At 39.5% G+C, this 15,496-nt stretch overlaps 1 protein-coding gene across 4 annotated transcripts in view; it reads right to left on the reverse strand.

Annotated features, from left to right (window-relative positions):
* asap1a (ArfGAP with SH3 domain, ankyrin repeat and PH domain 1a) overlaps positions 1 to 15,496 on the reverse strand; it is a 68,932-nt gene that overhangs the window by 26,103 nt on the left and 27,333 nt on the right. For all 4 annotated transcript variants that reach the window (XM_060873995.1, XM_060873994.1, XM_060873996.1 and 1 more), the window contains 3 exons: positions 11,099 to 11,171; positions 4,355 to 4,500; positions 2,732 to 2,806 (listed from right to left, as the gene is read on the reverse strand). In XM_060873995.1, the coding sequence (XP_060729978.1) occupies positions 2,732 to 2,806; positions 4,355 to 4,500; positions 11,099 to 11,171 (294 nt within the window). The remainder of the gene's footprint in view (positions 1 to 2,731; positions 2,807 to 4,354; positions 4,501 to 11,098; positions 11,172 to 15,496) is intronic.

Here is a 15,496-nt window from a genome sequence, read left to right on the forward strand (position 1 = left end):
TGAAAGTTAATGAGTTTGTGTGTGGGGGTGGGGGTGTGAGAGAGAAAGTGAGGGAGAAAGAGGGAGAGAGTATGTATTTATGCAAGTACATATGTATTTTCTTTTGATTTTTTTTATTTTCCCTTTCTTTTATTTTGCTTTAAATGTGATTTAAAGATGGCAAAAATGTATAATAGTCTGTACCTATAATAATAGCTTTGGCGACATTGTCCAATAACAGTCATGCCAATAAAGCTTATTTGAATTTGAAAAAAAAATCTGACAGACAGACAGACAGACAGACAGACAGACAGAGAGAGAGAGAGAGAGAGAGAGAGAGAGAGAGAGAGAGAGAGAGAGGAAGAGGACATGGCCTGCACTCAGATATTTAGCTGAAGCTGCAGAACTCTTTCGTACAGCTCAGCATAATGTGGCGACTGATGGCCTCTTCAAAGCCACTTAGAGTCTGTAATCATATAACAGCTGTGTGTTTATCCTCACCACCACCACCACCACCACCATCATCATCATCATCATCATCGGTGTTGTGTCTGTATCTGTATTACATCATTTTCTTTCATAATAAACCAGCACAGTGTGGCTTCATTTACACTGACACACCATTACAACATAAACACTGACAGCTCACAGGGTTGTGTTAATGTTCTCACTAATACACTATCATTTCTCTAATAATACATCACACAGAGACGTGTATAAGTGCAGTGGAGCTCAGGACTGATCAGAGACACACAATCAATCTCACACACACACAATCAATCTCACACACACACAAACCCAATCTCACACACAAACACAAACCCAATCTCACACACAAACACAAACCCAATCTCACACACAAACACAAACCCAATCTCACACACAAACCCAATCTCACACAAACCCAATCTCACACACAAACACAAACCCCATCTCACACACAAACACAAACCCAATCTCACACACACACACACAAACCCAATCTCACACACACACACAAACCCAATCTCACACACAAACACACAAACCCAATCTCACACACACACACACAAACCCAATCTCACACACACACACAAACCCAATCTCACACACACACACAAACCCAATCTCACACACAAACACAAACCCAATCTCACACACAAACCCAATCTCACACAAACCCAATCTCACACACAAACACAAACCCCATCTCACACACAAACACAAACCCAATCTCACACACACACACACAAACCCAATCTCTCACACACACACAAACCCAATCTCACACACAAACACACAAACCCAATCTCACACACACACACAAATCCAATCTCACACACACACACAAATCCAATCTCACACACACACACAAACCCAATCTCACACACACACACAAACCCAATCTCACACACAAACACAAACCCAATCTCACACACAAACACCACACACAAACCAATCTCCACACACCACAACCCAATCTCACACACAACACAAACCCAATCTCACACCAACACCAATCCACACACAAACACAAACCCATCTCACACACAAACACAAACCAATTCACAACAACCAACCCAATCTCACACACAAACAAACCCAATCTCACACCACAACACAAACCCAATCTCACACACAACACAACCCCAATCTCACACACAAACACAAACCCAATTCACACCACACACACAAACCCAATCTCACCACAACCAAACACAAACCCAATCTCACACACAACAAACACCAATCTCACACACAAACCCAATACCAAACCACACCCAATCACTCACACACAAACCCAATCTCACACAAACACAAACCCAATCTCACACACAAACACAAACCCAATCTCACACACAAACACAAACCCAATCTCACACACAAACACAAACCCAATCTCACACACAAACACAAACCCAATCTCACACACAAACACAAACCCAATCTCACACACAAACACAAACCCAATCTCACACACAAACACAAACCCAATCTCACACACAAACACAAACCCAATCTCACACACAAACACAAACCCAATCTCACACACAAACACAAACCCAATCTCACACACAAACACAAACCCAATCTCACACACAAACACAAACCCAATCTCACACACAAACACAAACCCAATCTCACACACAAACCCAATCTCACACACACACACAAACCCAATCTCACACACACACACAAACCCAATCTCACACACACACACAAACCCAATCTCACACACAAACACAAACCCAATCTCACACACAAACACAAACCCAATCTCACACACACACACAAACCCAATCTCACACACAAACACAAACCCAATCTCACACACACACACACAAACCCAATCTCACACACAAACACAAACCCAATCTCACACACAAACACAAACCCAATCTCACACACAAACCCAATCTCACGCACAAACACAAACCCAATCTCACACACAAACCCAATCTCACCCACAAACCCAATCTCACACACAAACACAAACCCAATCTCACACACAAACCCAATCTCACACACAAACACAAACCCAATCTCACACACAAACACACACACAGAGTTTAGTGAAGCAACAGAAGCCATTTGTTTTACACACTACAATGTGGTGCTCTCTCTAATTGAACTGGAGGGACATTTACTTTACACAGGATCTCTGCCTCTCTAAAGGCACTTGTTTAAAGTCAGGCTGGTGCAGTAAATCAGCCTGTTCTTTATAGAGCCTCCCTTCCAATTACAGCAGGCAGGCAGGCAGAAGGAATCTCACCCCTTTCACTCCTTTCAGGTCGCCTTTCAGCAGAGAGTCCAGGGTGAAGATCACATTGTGGCTGAGGCTCTGGAGCTGCACACGGGGGAAAGGAATCAAGTGTTAGACTTGTAGGAAAAAAACAAACGAAAAGCTCACTGCTGAACTGTAGTGGCTGGATGTACCTATTTTACACAACCAGACAGAGAGATATTTAACACAACTGTGTATGCTTAAAAGTAATGGCACTTTCACACCAATTTCTCTGACTGCCGAGTTCAGCTAAGCAAAAATAAAAGTCTACGATGAAATGAATTCTGACTTCAACTCTTTTACTTCTTGATCATAAATGCAACAGGTAAACATTGCATTTACATTCGTCAAGTGTGCACACACATTCAAACTCTTTGCATGATCAATCAATCATGTTATTTTGTTCATCAACGCAAATGCCCATTGCATCATAGTAGCATTTGTACAGCACTACAACTACACCATCGTACTTGGTTCTGGTGCTGCACTGAGCTGATTTGGTCAAATAATTCTTACTGCAAATGAACTCAAATGGTTTGATTCAGACAGAATAAACACTACATATGTGAGAGCCTTAACTTTACTTAGAATTTGTTAGAGATTTGATTAATCCATTCATGTTATTTCTACACACTGGACAAATAAGAAACGATGCTGAAGCAGCTGTTCATCACCTATTTGGTGAGCTTCATTTAATAAAGCTTTAAATGTCTTTTTTTCAAGGCTGCACTGGCAAAGCAAACTGAACCCACACTTGATGGCTTTTTATTATAAAACGCTGTTCTTACATTAAACTCTTGCATTTGGTAGGGCTGGGCAATAAAACGATAATGATGTGTATCGCGATAGACACGTGATCGATATCAATAAAAAAATGTGTTCAATAAAACGTTTAATATTTTTTATTCTTCGTCGGAAGAAAACAGAGGTTGCGAAGCAAGTTTGGTTGCATTAATAAAGGCACTCATTCTCTGGTAACCTAGCAACGTAGGGAGTGACACGCAAACAGCCAATCATGTCGAGCTTGATAAGCGGAAAATGAGCGCCGCAGCAAGCGAGGAAATTGTAAGTAAAAAAGGAAAAGTCAGCTCGCCAGTATGGCAGTTTTTTGGATATTATAAGTCTGACCGTAGTCAGACTGATGTCGTCTGCAAATAAAGCAATAGCACTAAACTTGCACTAAATTCTCATGTTTCTCTATGTTTATATTTAACACTTTGCACTATTTTATTACACTTTATTAAGCATTTCTTACATTTTCTTTCATTTTGCACCTTAAATGTTAAGAGATATTTGTTAAGTGTTCATTGTGACGTTAGACTTATGTTTACATTTTAATTATTTGAGTTTTCCTGGTTGTTTTTGACATTTCTGTCTTAATAACTGAGGGGATTATGATCAGAGGAAGGTTAAGTTTAAAATAAAAATGTTTAAATGTAATAGATTTTTCTCCTGGTCCTTATTTTAAATGGGTCATAAAAAATATCAATAATTATCGATATCGACCGATATGAAACACTGATATCGTGATACAGTTTTCATCCACATCGCCCAGCCCTAGCATTTGGAAAATGAGTAAAAAGTAACTCAGACACTTCACAAATGTCTCACCAGGTTTTTGAGCAGAGCTCCCAGCTCTTTAACCAGACCGGAGAACTTGATGAAGGCGGCCCCCAGGTCTGAGCTGTCACGACTCATGAAGTTACTGCCGAACTTGTCCAGAGCCTGTCCGTAGTTCTCCTCATTCTGCACGTGCTCTGAGAAGAAAAAAAAAGGTACAGTTCAACATTGTGTATTAATCAGTTTTATACCATAGGTCTGTTGGATTACGGCTTCTGATTAGTCATAAGGTTAACATTAGAAACATGTCTATAGCAACAGCTGTTTCACAGAGACTAAAAAACTCGGTTCTCTGGATTTAACAGAAAAAACATACACTATAATTGTTCAGGTTTTTTTTATTATGAGACATTTTTTTTACGTTCTTGTGCCAGAGTTATAGGAAGAATAAAACACTTCAGGACATGCGAAAGGACAATAATCAACTTTAGGGTAGTGACAGTTACTCTGCTTTTCACTGGACACTATCACACCAGTTCAATGCTGATGTTTTCTTGTAACAGCTTGTCCCCAAAGGCTTTATTCCTTATATTGTCGGGAGATTGCAACCATGAATCGTGACAATGCTACAGCTTTTCACGGCCTGAAACCAAAGACAACAAACCTGGCCATTCTCTATTGTTGGTAAGGACAATATACTGTCTCTTCCCTGTCAATCACAGCATCACAGAGTCAATCATGATCTAGTTTGTGAGCTTGATTATGCAGAAAAGGATAGATAGCTGTATCCCTGTGACATGACAACATAAAAAAAACTTTTTGTTTGCCTTCACCCTCCCTTCATGGTATTGGTTGTATGAGAAGCTTTATCCGTTAGTCCTGAGAGTAGAACTGTAAACATTCCTTATTTTATTAAAACAACATGGGGTGTGCAAACTTTCGCTCTCATTTGTATGGTTGCCCTTTTATAAGGATGTATTTCTGGATAAAAGTGGAGTCCTGACCTATGAATAGAAATTCCAACTCTATAGAAAGCCATTTAGTGTGGACTCTATTGTTTGCTTAAACACTGGGTAGTGATTGTTTGGGTCTTCCAGCCACGAGAAGGTCAAATTCTGACCCTGCTGTTCTAAACACATAGCTGGGCGGAAACACCACAAGAGCGAAGAACACAGCTGTATACAAATCCGTCTCCAGCGTAATGCCAGCGGTGGAGAGGCAGAGCAATACGAGATTCCTGGCTAATCCCTGTAATGCTACGGCTTCCTGTTTTAAGTGTAGGCCCACAGGAAGCCCAGTAAATCTGCAAAGCCGTGCATATTAAAGGCTGTGCAGAAGCTGACAATAGACTCTAGTCTATGGGGAGGGAGGGAGAGGGAGAGACAGACAGAGAGAGAGAGAGAGAGAGCGAGAGAGACAGAGAGAGAGAGAGAGAGAGAGAGAGAGAGAGAGAGCGAGACAGAGAGACAGAGAGCGAGACAGAGAGAGAGAGAGCGAGACAGAGAGAGAGAGAGAGAGAGTCCAGAAACAAAAAGAAAGCTGAGTTTAAAAGAATCTTTTATCGACATTTAGCAAATGAACACCTGCAACAAATACCAGCTTTGCACCAGCAACATATATGCATAAAGATGCAGCACTATTACAAATCCTGCAATCTTTAAATTTTCCACCAGGAATAATACGTTGGTTATGGAACAGATATGCGGTGGAACACCAGGCTCATCTGGGAGCCATCCTCGCTGCTCTGTGTGAGCCCGGCCCTCTGCAAAACCACACGATTAGATCATCCGTCTTGTGCAGAAGAAAGAGGGCCAGGCCTCTAAAAACAGAGCCCATCGGCTCCCAGAAACATCCAGCAGAGGGCTGTTTAATGTGAGCTACTAACTGAGCTTGCAAAGAAACCACTGGCTTGATAAGGCACCAGTTTGACAGCATTAAGGTCAACGATCTTCCGAGCATCGCTTAAGAATCTTATTATTAGAACACCAGCTCTTTCTTTAAATACTAAATATGGAGGACAGCTAATAGATGTAACACACAGATCCAGGAGTGAAGATTTAATCTAATTTAACGCCTGATCACGTATAAAGCCAATGTGACAAGGTAGGTTTGTACAGTAATAATATTTACTCAAACCTTTACACATTTTCCATAAAATCTCTGCAAGCTAACGATGGAGAACTCTGTTACGAGACATCACTCCAACAGAACATGCCAACAGAGCAGACGTATTCTCTGATTTTAGATCATATTTTACTAGATTTTACTATTGACACATAATCTAGAGTAATTTGTGCAGCTGATATTAGTAGAGCATCCGGTAGATGCTCCGGTCCGGTAGGTGATACCGGTAGAGCATCTTCGCATTGTGTATCTAGGTAAATGGAAAACGTTTTGAGTTTGTTAGAACGACACAATCGACCGATTTAGGTTTGATTTCGTTAACATTGGACCTTTTCCATGTTTAACGTTAGTTAACATGCTTTATTTAAAAAGATGACACAAATGTGCAAATAAATACACTTTTTTTTTGTACCAGTCAGAATTTAAACAGACTTTCACTATGTGAACATTAGACAATCGATTCCATACGGTTTTATTATTTAACTCTTTTTCTGCACAACCGCCTAAAAATCTAGCTTAGCCGCCACTGCCAGCCAGCAGTTCCTGACTACACAGCTGAAATTATTATTTCACCCTCTCATATATACTCATTTCTCTCTCTTTCCATTTTTTGGTTCTGGATCATTAAAGGTTTTATTGCATTACTTAAAATGGTAAAATCATGAGCTAAAAAAAAAAGCCTACAACACAGATTCTTCAATTTGATCTAAATGTAGCAACAAACAACCATCGTTTTAAAGAACTAGAACCGCACGACATAAACAAAGAGCCTGGGAGAAATGGAGTATCTGAAGTTATTCGCTGACACTGAATGCTGCACTGCAGGGTCAATAATAATGAAGGTTAAGGAGTGCTGAGGTCAGAGCAGGGTCAGCTCAGAAATGTAAACCAACCTGCACTCTGTCGTATATATAAATAACGCCGACATGTTTACACGCCACTGGATAATCTTATAATGCTAATGCTTCCAGAGCGGAGAAATTTCATTCTTTGCATCACAAATCCCTTGAAATATTTACCTCACAGAGGATAATAACTCAATGCGTTACGTGCTACGATAGGAAAATAATCAACAATGTGGTGGTGTGATAGAGCTCTCCTTAAGATGATTTTTACCCTAGAACACCAGATCCCTATATGTTTTCCTCCCCTTTTATATACATTATTTATAGTGATAACGGCAAGTATAAAATTAATGATCAAACAGAAAATAGAGACTGATCTCTAACATCCTGTTTACAGATAAAGTGCATCACTGCTGCACTCAGTCTCTCACTGTAACAAGGGCCTCTGGAATAATCATCTCTGTGTATTTTATACTGTTTAAAAATATATGATCTGTTCCTCGCGTTTATCACTTAAGAGCATTTACGGTACTTTACAGCCTAAGTTTGGAAGACTGCTAGTCTGAAATCTTTATCAGCCTTGAGTTATGTAGCTGAAATGGGAGACTGCTGACTGAAGGGTGTTTAGGAGTCTGTATTGGATTGTGCTGTTTGTGCTTGTGTGGTTTGTCTTATCTGTGTCTGGACCTTTGTGGATACATACTGGTATGTGAAAACATTTGGGCCAAATCACATCTTGCTGATTAACTATCAGGAAAAAAAAAAAAAATCTGATTCAATGATGCCCAAGTAAGAGCTATTTCAAAACTATCCCTGCGCCCACCCTTGTATCCCATCCCTGTGTCCAACCCCTGTAACCCACCCCTACTGTACGACAGTACTGTCCGACCCCTGCGTCCGACCCCTGCATCACATCCCTTTTTGGTGATTATTGCCAAGGAGTTCCAATTTTACATCAGTTCTCAGCTGTTTCTTTCTGATGACTCATCCATGCAGCTTGTGTTTGGCAAACAACACTGCAGAGTAGACTGTAGCCTCATCACTCCTGTGTCAGCTAAACCTCCCTGCATCCTTAGCTCCGTTCTGTCCAGCATACAGGCACAGTCCCATCTGGGAGTTTTCTTGGTCTTCCAGATCACGTCTTAGCATCCATAATTCCGCTTATCTGCCGTTACATAATGACATTTTGGACACTGAAAATTACGATCTGGACGTGATCTTTGGTTAGCATTCCTCTTATTTAGCTAGTCTCATTTCCAGATCCTCAGGCAGCTGCTTAGAGGAACCCACGGTTGTTGGGAGTCGAAGAGCCGAATATCAGACATTTCTTCACCTGAGTAAGGAATCAAGGAGTTTACATCTAGTAAATGCTAAATAACATTTGTTAAAACCGGCTTATGACTTACTTATTTCTTGTTTTCATCTAATTAGCATCTGCTTGACCTTGGATTATGGATCAGGGAATGGCTCAATAGTGTGTGTTGCCCTAGAGACATGTTGAGCGTTTACGCTGACCAGTGCATTTTTATTTCACGGCACTCATTTGAATAAAGATATACTAAGTGAAAGTCTGTGTCCAGTCAATAGAATTATTATTGATTAACTAATTATTCAACTAGGAAATAAGCCACAAGAATGTTTATAAATCTGATTGATTTTTGGGAGGAAAGATTTATTCAGCATCTCTCTCCACTGTCAGTGCTTTGTCACAGTCAAAGGCAAAGCTGTAGTCTTCAGTCTTCAGTGATGTGCTTTTACAGGGAAATCAACTTCAGACGATAACAAAAAAAAGTTAGGGGTGGATAATTTTACATCATCACTATTTTTCCAAAAAAAAAAAAAAAAAAGTTGCTCTTTTTTCGCTGCTTTGTTGTGTCCATGTTCATCAATGAATTTCTTTGTCATGTCACACTCGAGTGTCACACTCCAATTCCTTGTGTATTTCTGCCAGGATTCTGCTCATAAGCATCCACAATGTGAAGGTGTTATATTCAACCACTAAAATTCAGTGTAAGTTTATCTCAGAGGGAAAACGTCTCACACTGAAAGCCAACATGAGTTCTGACTCGTTTTATATCAGACTTACGGAGATAAAGTCGTTTATTTGTTTATACTGGCTGAAAAAAAGAATTGGTATAAAAAGGTTTGAGAACTAAATTAAAACTAAAATCCATTTTAGCTGTTTTTTGTGTATCTGTAATTTAAGAACGATTTGTATGAATATACGCAGATCGTCTCGTTGTGATGGATTTACAAGAACGATGAAGTAAATTGGATTCTTTAAAGAACATGACACCTTGGGCTTGCTCATTTTGGAGAAATACAATCACATTTAAATAGAAGTCTAATAGTAATCTTGATAGTAATTTTTGTTTCATATTAATCTTTGTATAGGATTAAACATTTGCATTCGAGACAAGGTCCATTGTTAAAAGCGCTATACAAATAAATTGAAATTAAATGGTTAGCTTTTCATGTCATTTTTTACGTTTTGCTTTTCATTACCGGTACATGGACTCTTCAAGGTATTGGGAACCCTCCTTTGTGATTTATTCTTAATTTATACCACAAATCTCCTGTTCTACCAAATCCGACGTCTTGCTGGATTAAGGCTTGATGACTGGTGAGGCCACTGAAACACACAGCACTCAATGACATGCCCTTGGTGCATTATTACACTGGAAGACATTGCAAAGATGGGTAAGTGAAGCTCAGAAAAGGATATACATGGTGAGCAATAATACTCAGATGGGCTCTTGCATGTAAGCAATGCTTAGCTGGTACTAACAAGATCAATTTGTGCCAAAAAACATTCCACACTTCATTACACCAGCACCAACAGCAGGCTGGGTCTGGAGGTAGTGTTAATTTCGTCAGACGAGACGAGACGAAATATGTTCGTCAACAACCTTTTTTTTTTCATGACTAAGACGAGACGATGACAAGACTGCACCACTGTCCAAAAACGCTAAGACTAAATTAACATGCATTATTGTTGACGAAAAAAAGACGAGACGAAAATGTTTTGTATAAAATAAAAACTAAGATAAAACCTCTCTTCATTTTCGCCTACAATTGTCTCTGCTTTTTCATCAGCTGTTACGCCTTTAAAATATTCACAACGAGTTCGCGGCTTCGCGCTGTTTAGTGTGTGCGTAGAAACAATACGTCCGAGCGCAAGTCCACCGTCTAGGCAGGCTTTTTGTGTTACATTATATTTCCTGTCGCTGCGCAGGCTCTTTTATTGTACATGACAGCTTATGTCCCGATGACCGGTCTTTGCATTATGATTAAAAGCAGTATCAATAAAGTAAAAAATGTGATGTGCAGTCAAGTTCGAGTGAAACATATGTGAAACACTTTTTTTACTGAAATGTTTATCAGTAATAATCTCAGCAATAATGTTATTTTAAAAAAAGACTACAATTTTTTGACTAAAACTAGACTAAAATTAGAAGACTTTTAGTCTACTAAAACTTGACTAAGATACCTTGAGTTTTCTTTTGACTAAAACTAGACTAAAATGACGAGACTTTTAGTCGACTAAAACTTGACTAACAAAAAAAGATATGTGAATGACTAAATATGACTAAAACTAACAAGGACATTTGGCACAAGACTAAGACTAAGACTAAATTAAAAATAGGTGACGAAATTAACACTATCTGGAGGGTCATGCTGCTGATGCCAAACGAGCATGTTGCAGAAGAAATCAGGATTCATTAGACCAAGGAACATTTCTTCAAGTATCATCTGCCCGGTTTTCATTGGCCAACACAGGTATGTATGATATGATGTCACAAAATGTGAGAAATGCAGCACTTACCTTGCCCTGAGTTATAGATCGCTTTGACAGATTTCTTCACCTTCTGTAGAGCTGTTCGATCCTGATCAAGCGCCTGCCGTGAGCGACAAAGAGAGAGAAAAAAACAAGATTAAGAAACGCATTTTGTTAGAATAGAAGCAGTATTTCAATAGAATGTCCAAAAAAGATCCAACCCAATTATTTTTGAAGACAATTATGAAGAGACTGGTTAATGTAACTGTTCTTTCATTCAGGCTGCATCTCAGATTGCGAAAAGCACAGGGGATTCCTTCTTTTACTGTTACCATAGCAACAGGGCAAGACGCCTGTGTCGGACGGCTTTTTTGGCCTAGATGGGTGAACACGCACCAAGACAGAACCTCAGCGAGTTTCCATTAGACCTCCAACACTCAGAGGACTGAAGAAAACCAAAAAACACAGCACTAATTACAGCCTAAATCATTAAAAGGGAGATAGAAAGTTCAATGTCAAAGGGAGGGAAAAAAAAAATTCAGCAAGCTCCTTATGCAAGGAAATATATGCAATACTGAGCTTTGGTTCTGCTCCCAGGCTAAATTACTTGGCATAGCAGTGAAGCAGTCACACACACAGCTGCTTAGCAACAATACAGTCGAGCATACAGACTAAATCCACAGCAGATCCTGTTCATCACGTGAGATTTAACTATTGAGCCTTAAAGAGCAGATTTCTGTACTTTAAATCTTTAACCCAATAAAACAGTATAAAAAGTGACAAACAAAAAGGAGCCTATTTACAGTCGGTCTGTCCGTAATATAACAATATAAATCCTTTAGATTTAGACATTACGATTCAGAATTTTTTACAGTAATAATATTTCTTCTAATTTTGTTCCAAATATAATTCATATATATTATATATATTATTTCTGAAAATCCCACACGGTGCATATGACCAGATTGAAAGCTTAAAAAGTTCTAGATATAGACGCTGCAAATAAAATGTTCTCATGCAAATTGCACCCAATTTCATTATCATTATCAAGAATTATCATCATAAGTAGCCAATCAAGGTGAAAGGACAATTTAAACGGAAAAAGCAACAAAGTCAAAGCGAAAAGACTTTAAACATGCGTGTCCGTGCAACTGGTTTCATAACGTGCAAGTAGGGAATTCACAGAACCGCAACCGACAGATGTGAGACTTCACAACACACTCTCAGTCTAATGATAGGGAAGGTAAAGGAGAAGCCAGCAGTCTCTCAGGGAGAGCTGCAAGACGACCCGAAGGCAGCAGGAAGAACGCATTTAGCATTTAGACAGATCACAACTCCTTTAAAAACAACATTCATCATCCAAGAAACCGAATCAGACGAGACGATTGACGTTTCAGCAAGACGACGACCCCAAAACAAATCTCCTGACTGAAATCTCGCTGATTTTTTTATGAAGGATTTGGGAAATTCCACCAGAAGTCCGTCAGAAAGACCCCTGTATCCTTGGGGAAGTGAAGCTGATTTGCTTAAAGGTCTCTATATTTGTGGTATCCGAACACTTTTGCTTCTTTAGGTTTCTTTTTTTTTTTCACCTACATGCTTAATGATTGAGTCTATACATATATAAGTATCATTTCATTCAGAAATGAAGTTTTTCTCATATTTATAAGTGTGAAGAAGTCAGGGGAAACAAATATTTGAAAATTCGGAGCTTATTTCTCCTCAATCTAAAGCAAAAAATTCAGACCTAATGCAAACGGTGCTGACAGGGACACATCCAGCTCTAATAAAGCTTGTTAGCTTGTACACCAAAACTCCCCTTAAAACAGGAAGGAAGCTATATACTCAAAGACCTTGACCTTACTGTGACCTTGGCACTGTTTGACTCAATTTACAAATTGAATCGGTTCATCTGTTGGTTACAGTGAAATTCTATCTGAATCCTCTTGAGGAAGTGGGAGGCAAACGCCAACCTATATATTTTGGAGCTATGCAGTCAGATTCGAAAGTGATCTACCGTTCTTCTTTTGATTCTATTTAAGCGAAGCAGTCAGTGAAATAATTATTTCCCATTTTAAGCTTATAGTGAAGCTGAGAGACAAACAGCATCGGTTAGGACGTGATCGCAGCAGCACACCTTACACGGCTTCTACATTTTTTTCTTCCATGTTCGCTCAGCGCCTCGACTGTACACAATTTATCCTTAATGCAATAAAATCAAATGAATTTCAAATCAATAAAATGTCTAATCTTCCACTAAAATGCGTCAACCCGAATCACTGTAGATGGAAAAGTGAAAATAAAAAAACATCTTTATGATCATGACACGTCCTGATACTCATGAGTTTCAGCTTGAACTCTGGCCTTGGCATGTGGCTTACCACTGGCAGCATGAATACAACGCTCAGACTCATAGTGAAAATCAGTCGATTTTCTTCCTGCTTTCACATTTACATGCAACAGTTAACATGCAGGAACCTAAACACACCTCAACTCTAAACTGCATGAACACACACGTGGAAACTAAATACTGAAATTCAGCCTGGGATGAAACTGGAGAAATAAACAGCCACGGTGGCACTGAGACGGAAGCCGAGAATGGAAGCAGCGCATCGGCAAGCGTGAGGCGTGTGTTCGGCAGATAGTCCAGCCGTGCTCTGACCTGCTGTATGTTTACCTCTTATGTTCATTCTCAACACACCACTTCCTGTGAAGAGAGACAGCCAGGGGGAGAAAGGCGACAGCACGAACGAGCGAGTAAAACGAGACGAGGCAGGATGCAGATGCAAAGTTGTGAACCACTGATAGCATATAGGCTTTGCTGTGCTGTAACTAACTTGCTAGCCCTGAACCTTCTTCCTTCTGTAAACAGCATCATTTAACACAACATGCACAGACTCGACTTTACCTCCTGTTATAACATTTTAAAATAACAGGATCTCATTGACACATACAGCCTAACAGACATTAACCCTAACCCGAGTTAAATGTGAGGACAAGTGAGTCATGGAGCTGGCTGTACTCCAGAGAAGGTCCTCAAACAAACTTATAAGTGACATCATGATTTTTCACAACACTGCAACTCTCTACAAGGGTCTGCGACAAACTACGAGAGTGGAAAAGACACACTTTTGTCCAAAATCCGCTAGATTTCAAAAGGATCCAATAAGCAACTGTCCAAATAACTGCTTCATAGACAAACCCTCAGTAATGCACACCTCTTATCACAGTGGCATGGTTGAGGTCCTGTCAGTTTATACCCTCTTAATAGCACTGGGAATCACTGCAGGATTGTTCAGACATGCAGACTGGATCTTCTGACCGCATTCAGTGCTTTAAAGAGCTTCACAAAGTAATCCAGTGTAAGTATAACTGTGTTTACATGTAAACAAATAATCTCTCAGCAATAAAACTGATAGCAAAGTCGTATTGAAAAGCCGTCATGTAAACACCTCAGTCAAGTCAACCGAGCTTGATCTTAATAAAATATTCGATCAGATTGATCGGATTGGTGTAGATCTGAATTAATCCGGTATGTAGTAAAGCAGAAGCCATGTAAACACTCGAATCAGATCATTTTCTCGAGCGGATTCATAAACACCTTTGCCCTGAAGGTGCTATGCACTTATGAATTTCTGTTCGTAATATGCAGTAATGCAAGAGTAAATGAATATCTGACTTGGATTGAAAGTTTAGGGTCCATATAAACAGCACTTCCTGAATCTGCAGTCGGACAGAATCGATTCAGATTGACGAAAACGTTCGCAAATAAAACAAATAATTCCCGTCCCGGTTTACATTTACAGCATTTGGCAAACTTTCCAGACTTTAAAGTATCAATGAGCACATCGATGCTGGTGCACTGTGTAATGGATCTAAGAATACAATCAGTCTAAAAACTCTGTTGTTAGGAAATACAGCAAAAAATACCCAAAGAAAACATTTTTAAGCATTGGTTTAAATAGTTGAGAAAGACGCAGGTCTTTAAAAGCTTTGTTTATCAAGCAAAAAAGCTTAAACTAGATCAACCCAAATTCCCTCTTCCTCTTGTTTAGCATGAGACTCCTTCACTCTCTCACTCCTGATTGGTGGTTAGTTATCTCCTATAATGAATAAGTGTTTCTAATAAAATCTGTCCATTTACAGATATCTAGGGATTGCTCTCATACAAGACTAGATTCTTCTCTACCTAAATGATGAAAAGGTCTTGAAGTGGCTGAAAAATCCGGCCTAAGTGGAACTACGTAACGTGTAATCTTTGACTAAATTAAAACTTGCTTCGGCTACCGTGTGTGAATTTGTTACAAAAACATCCTCAGGCGAAACGTCTTTTATGCTCATTTGTGAATGTTTTCAGTACTACTCCAGAAAAATGATCATGGCCATAATTCCAGGGACTCCATCGAGTGTGTGTGTGTGTGTGTGTGTGTGAACACAGCATAGGAT

This window comes from Tachysurus vachellii, chromosome 7 (genome assembly GCF_030014155.1).
Source record: "Tachysurus vachellii isolate PV-2020 chromosome 7, HZAU_Pvac_v1, whole genome shotgun sequence".
Taxonomy (NCBI): domain Eukaryota; kingdom Metazoa; phylum Chordata; class Actinopteri; order Siluriformes; family Bagridae; genus Tachysurus; species Tachysurus vachellii.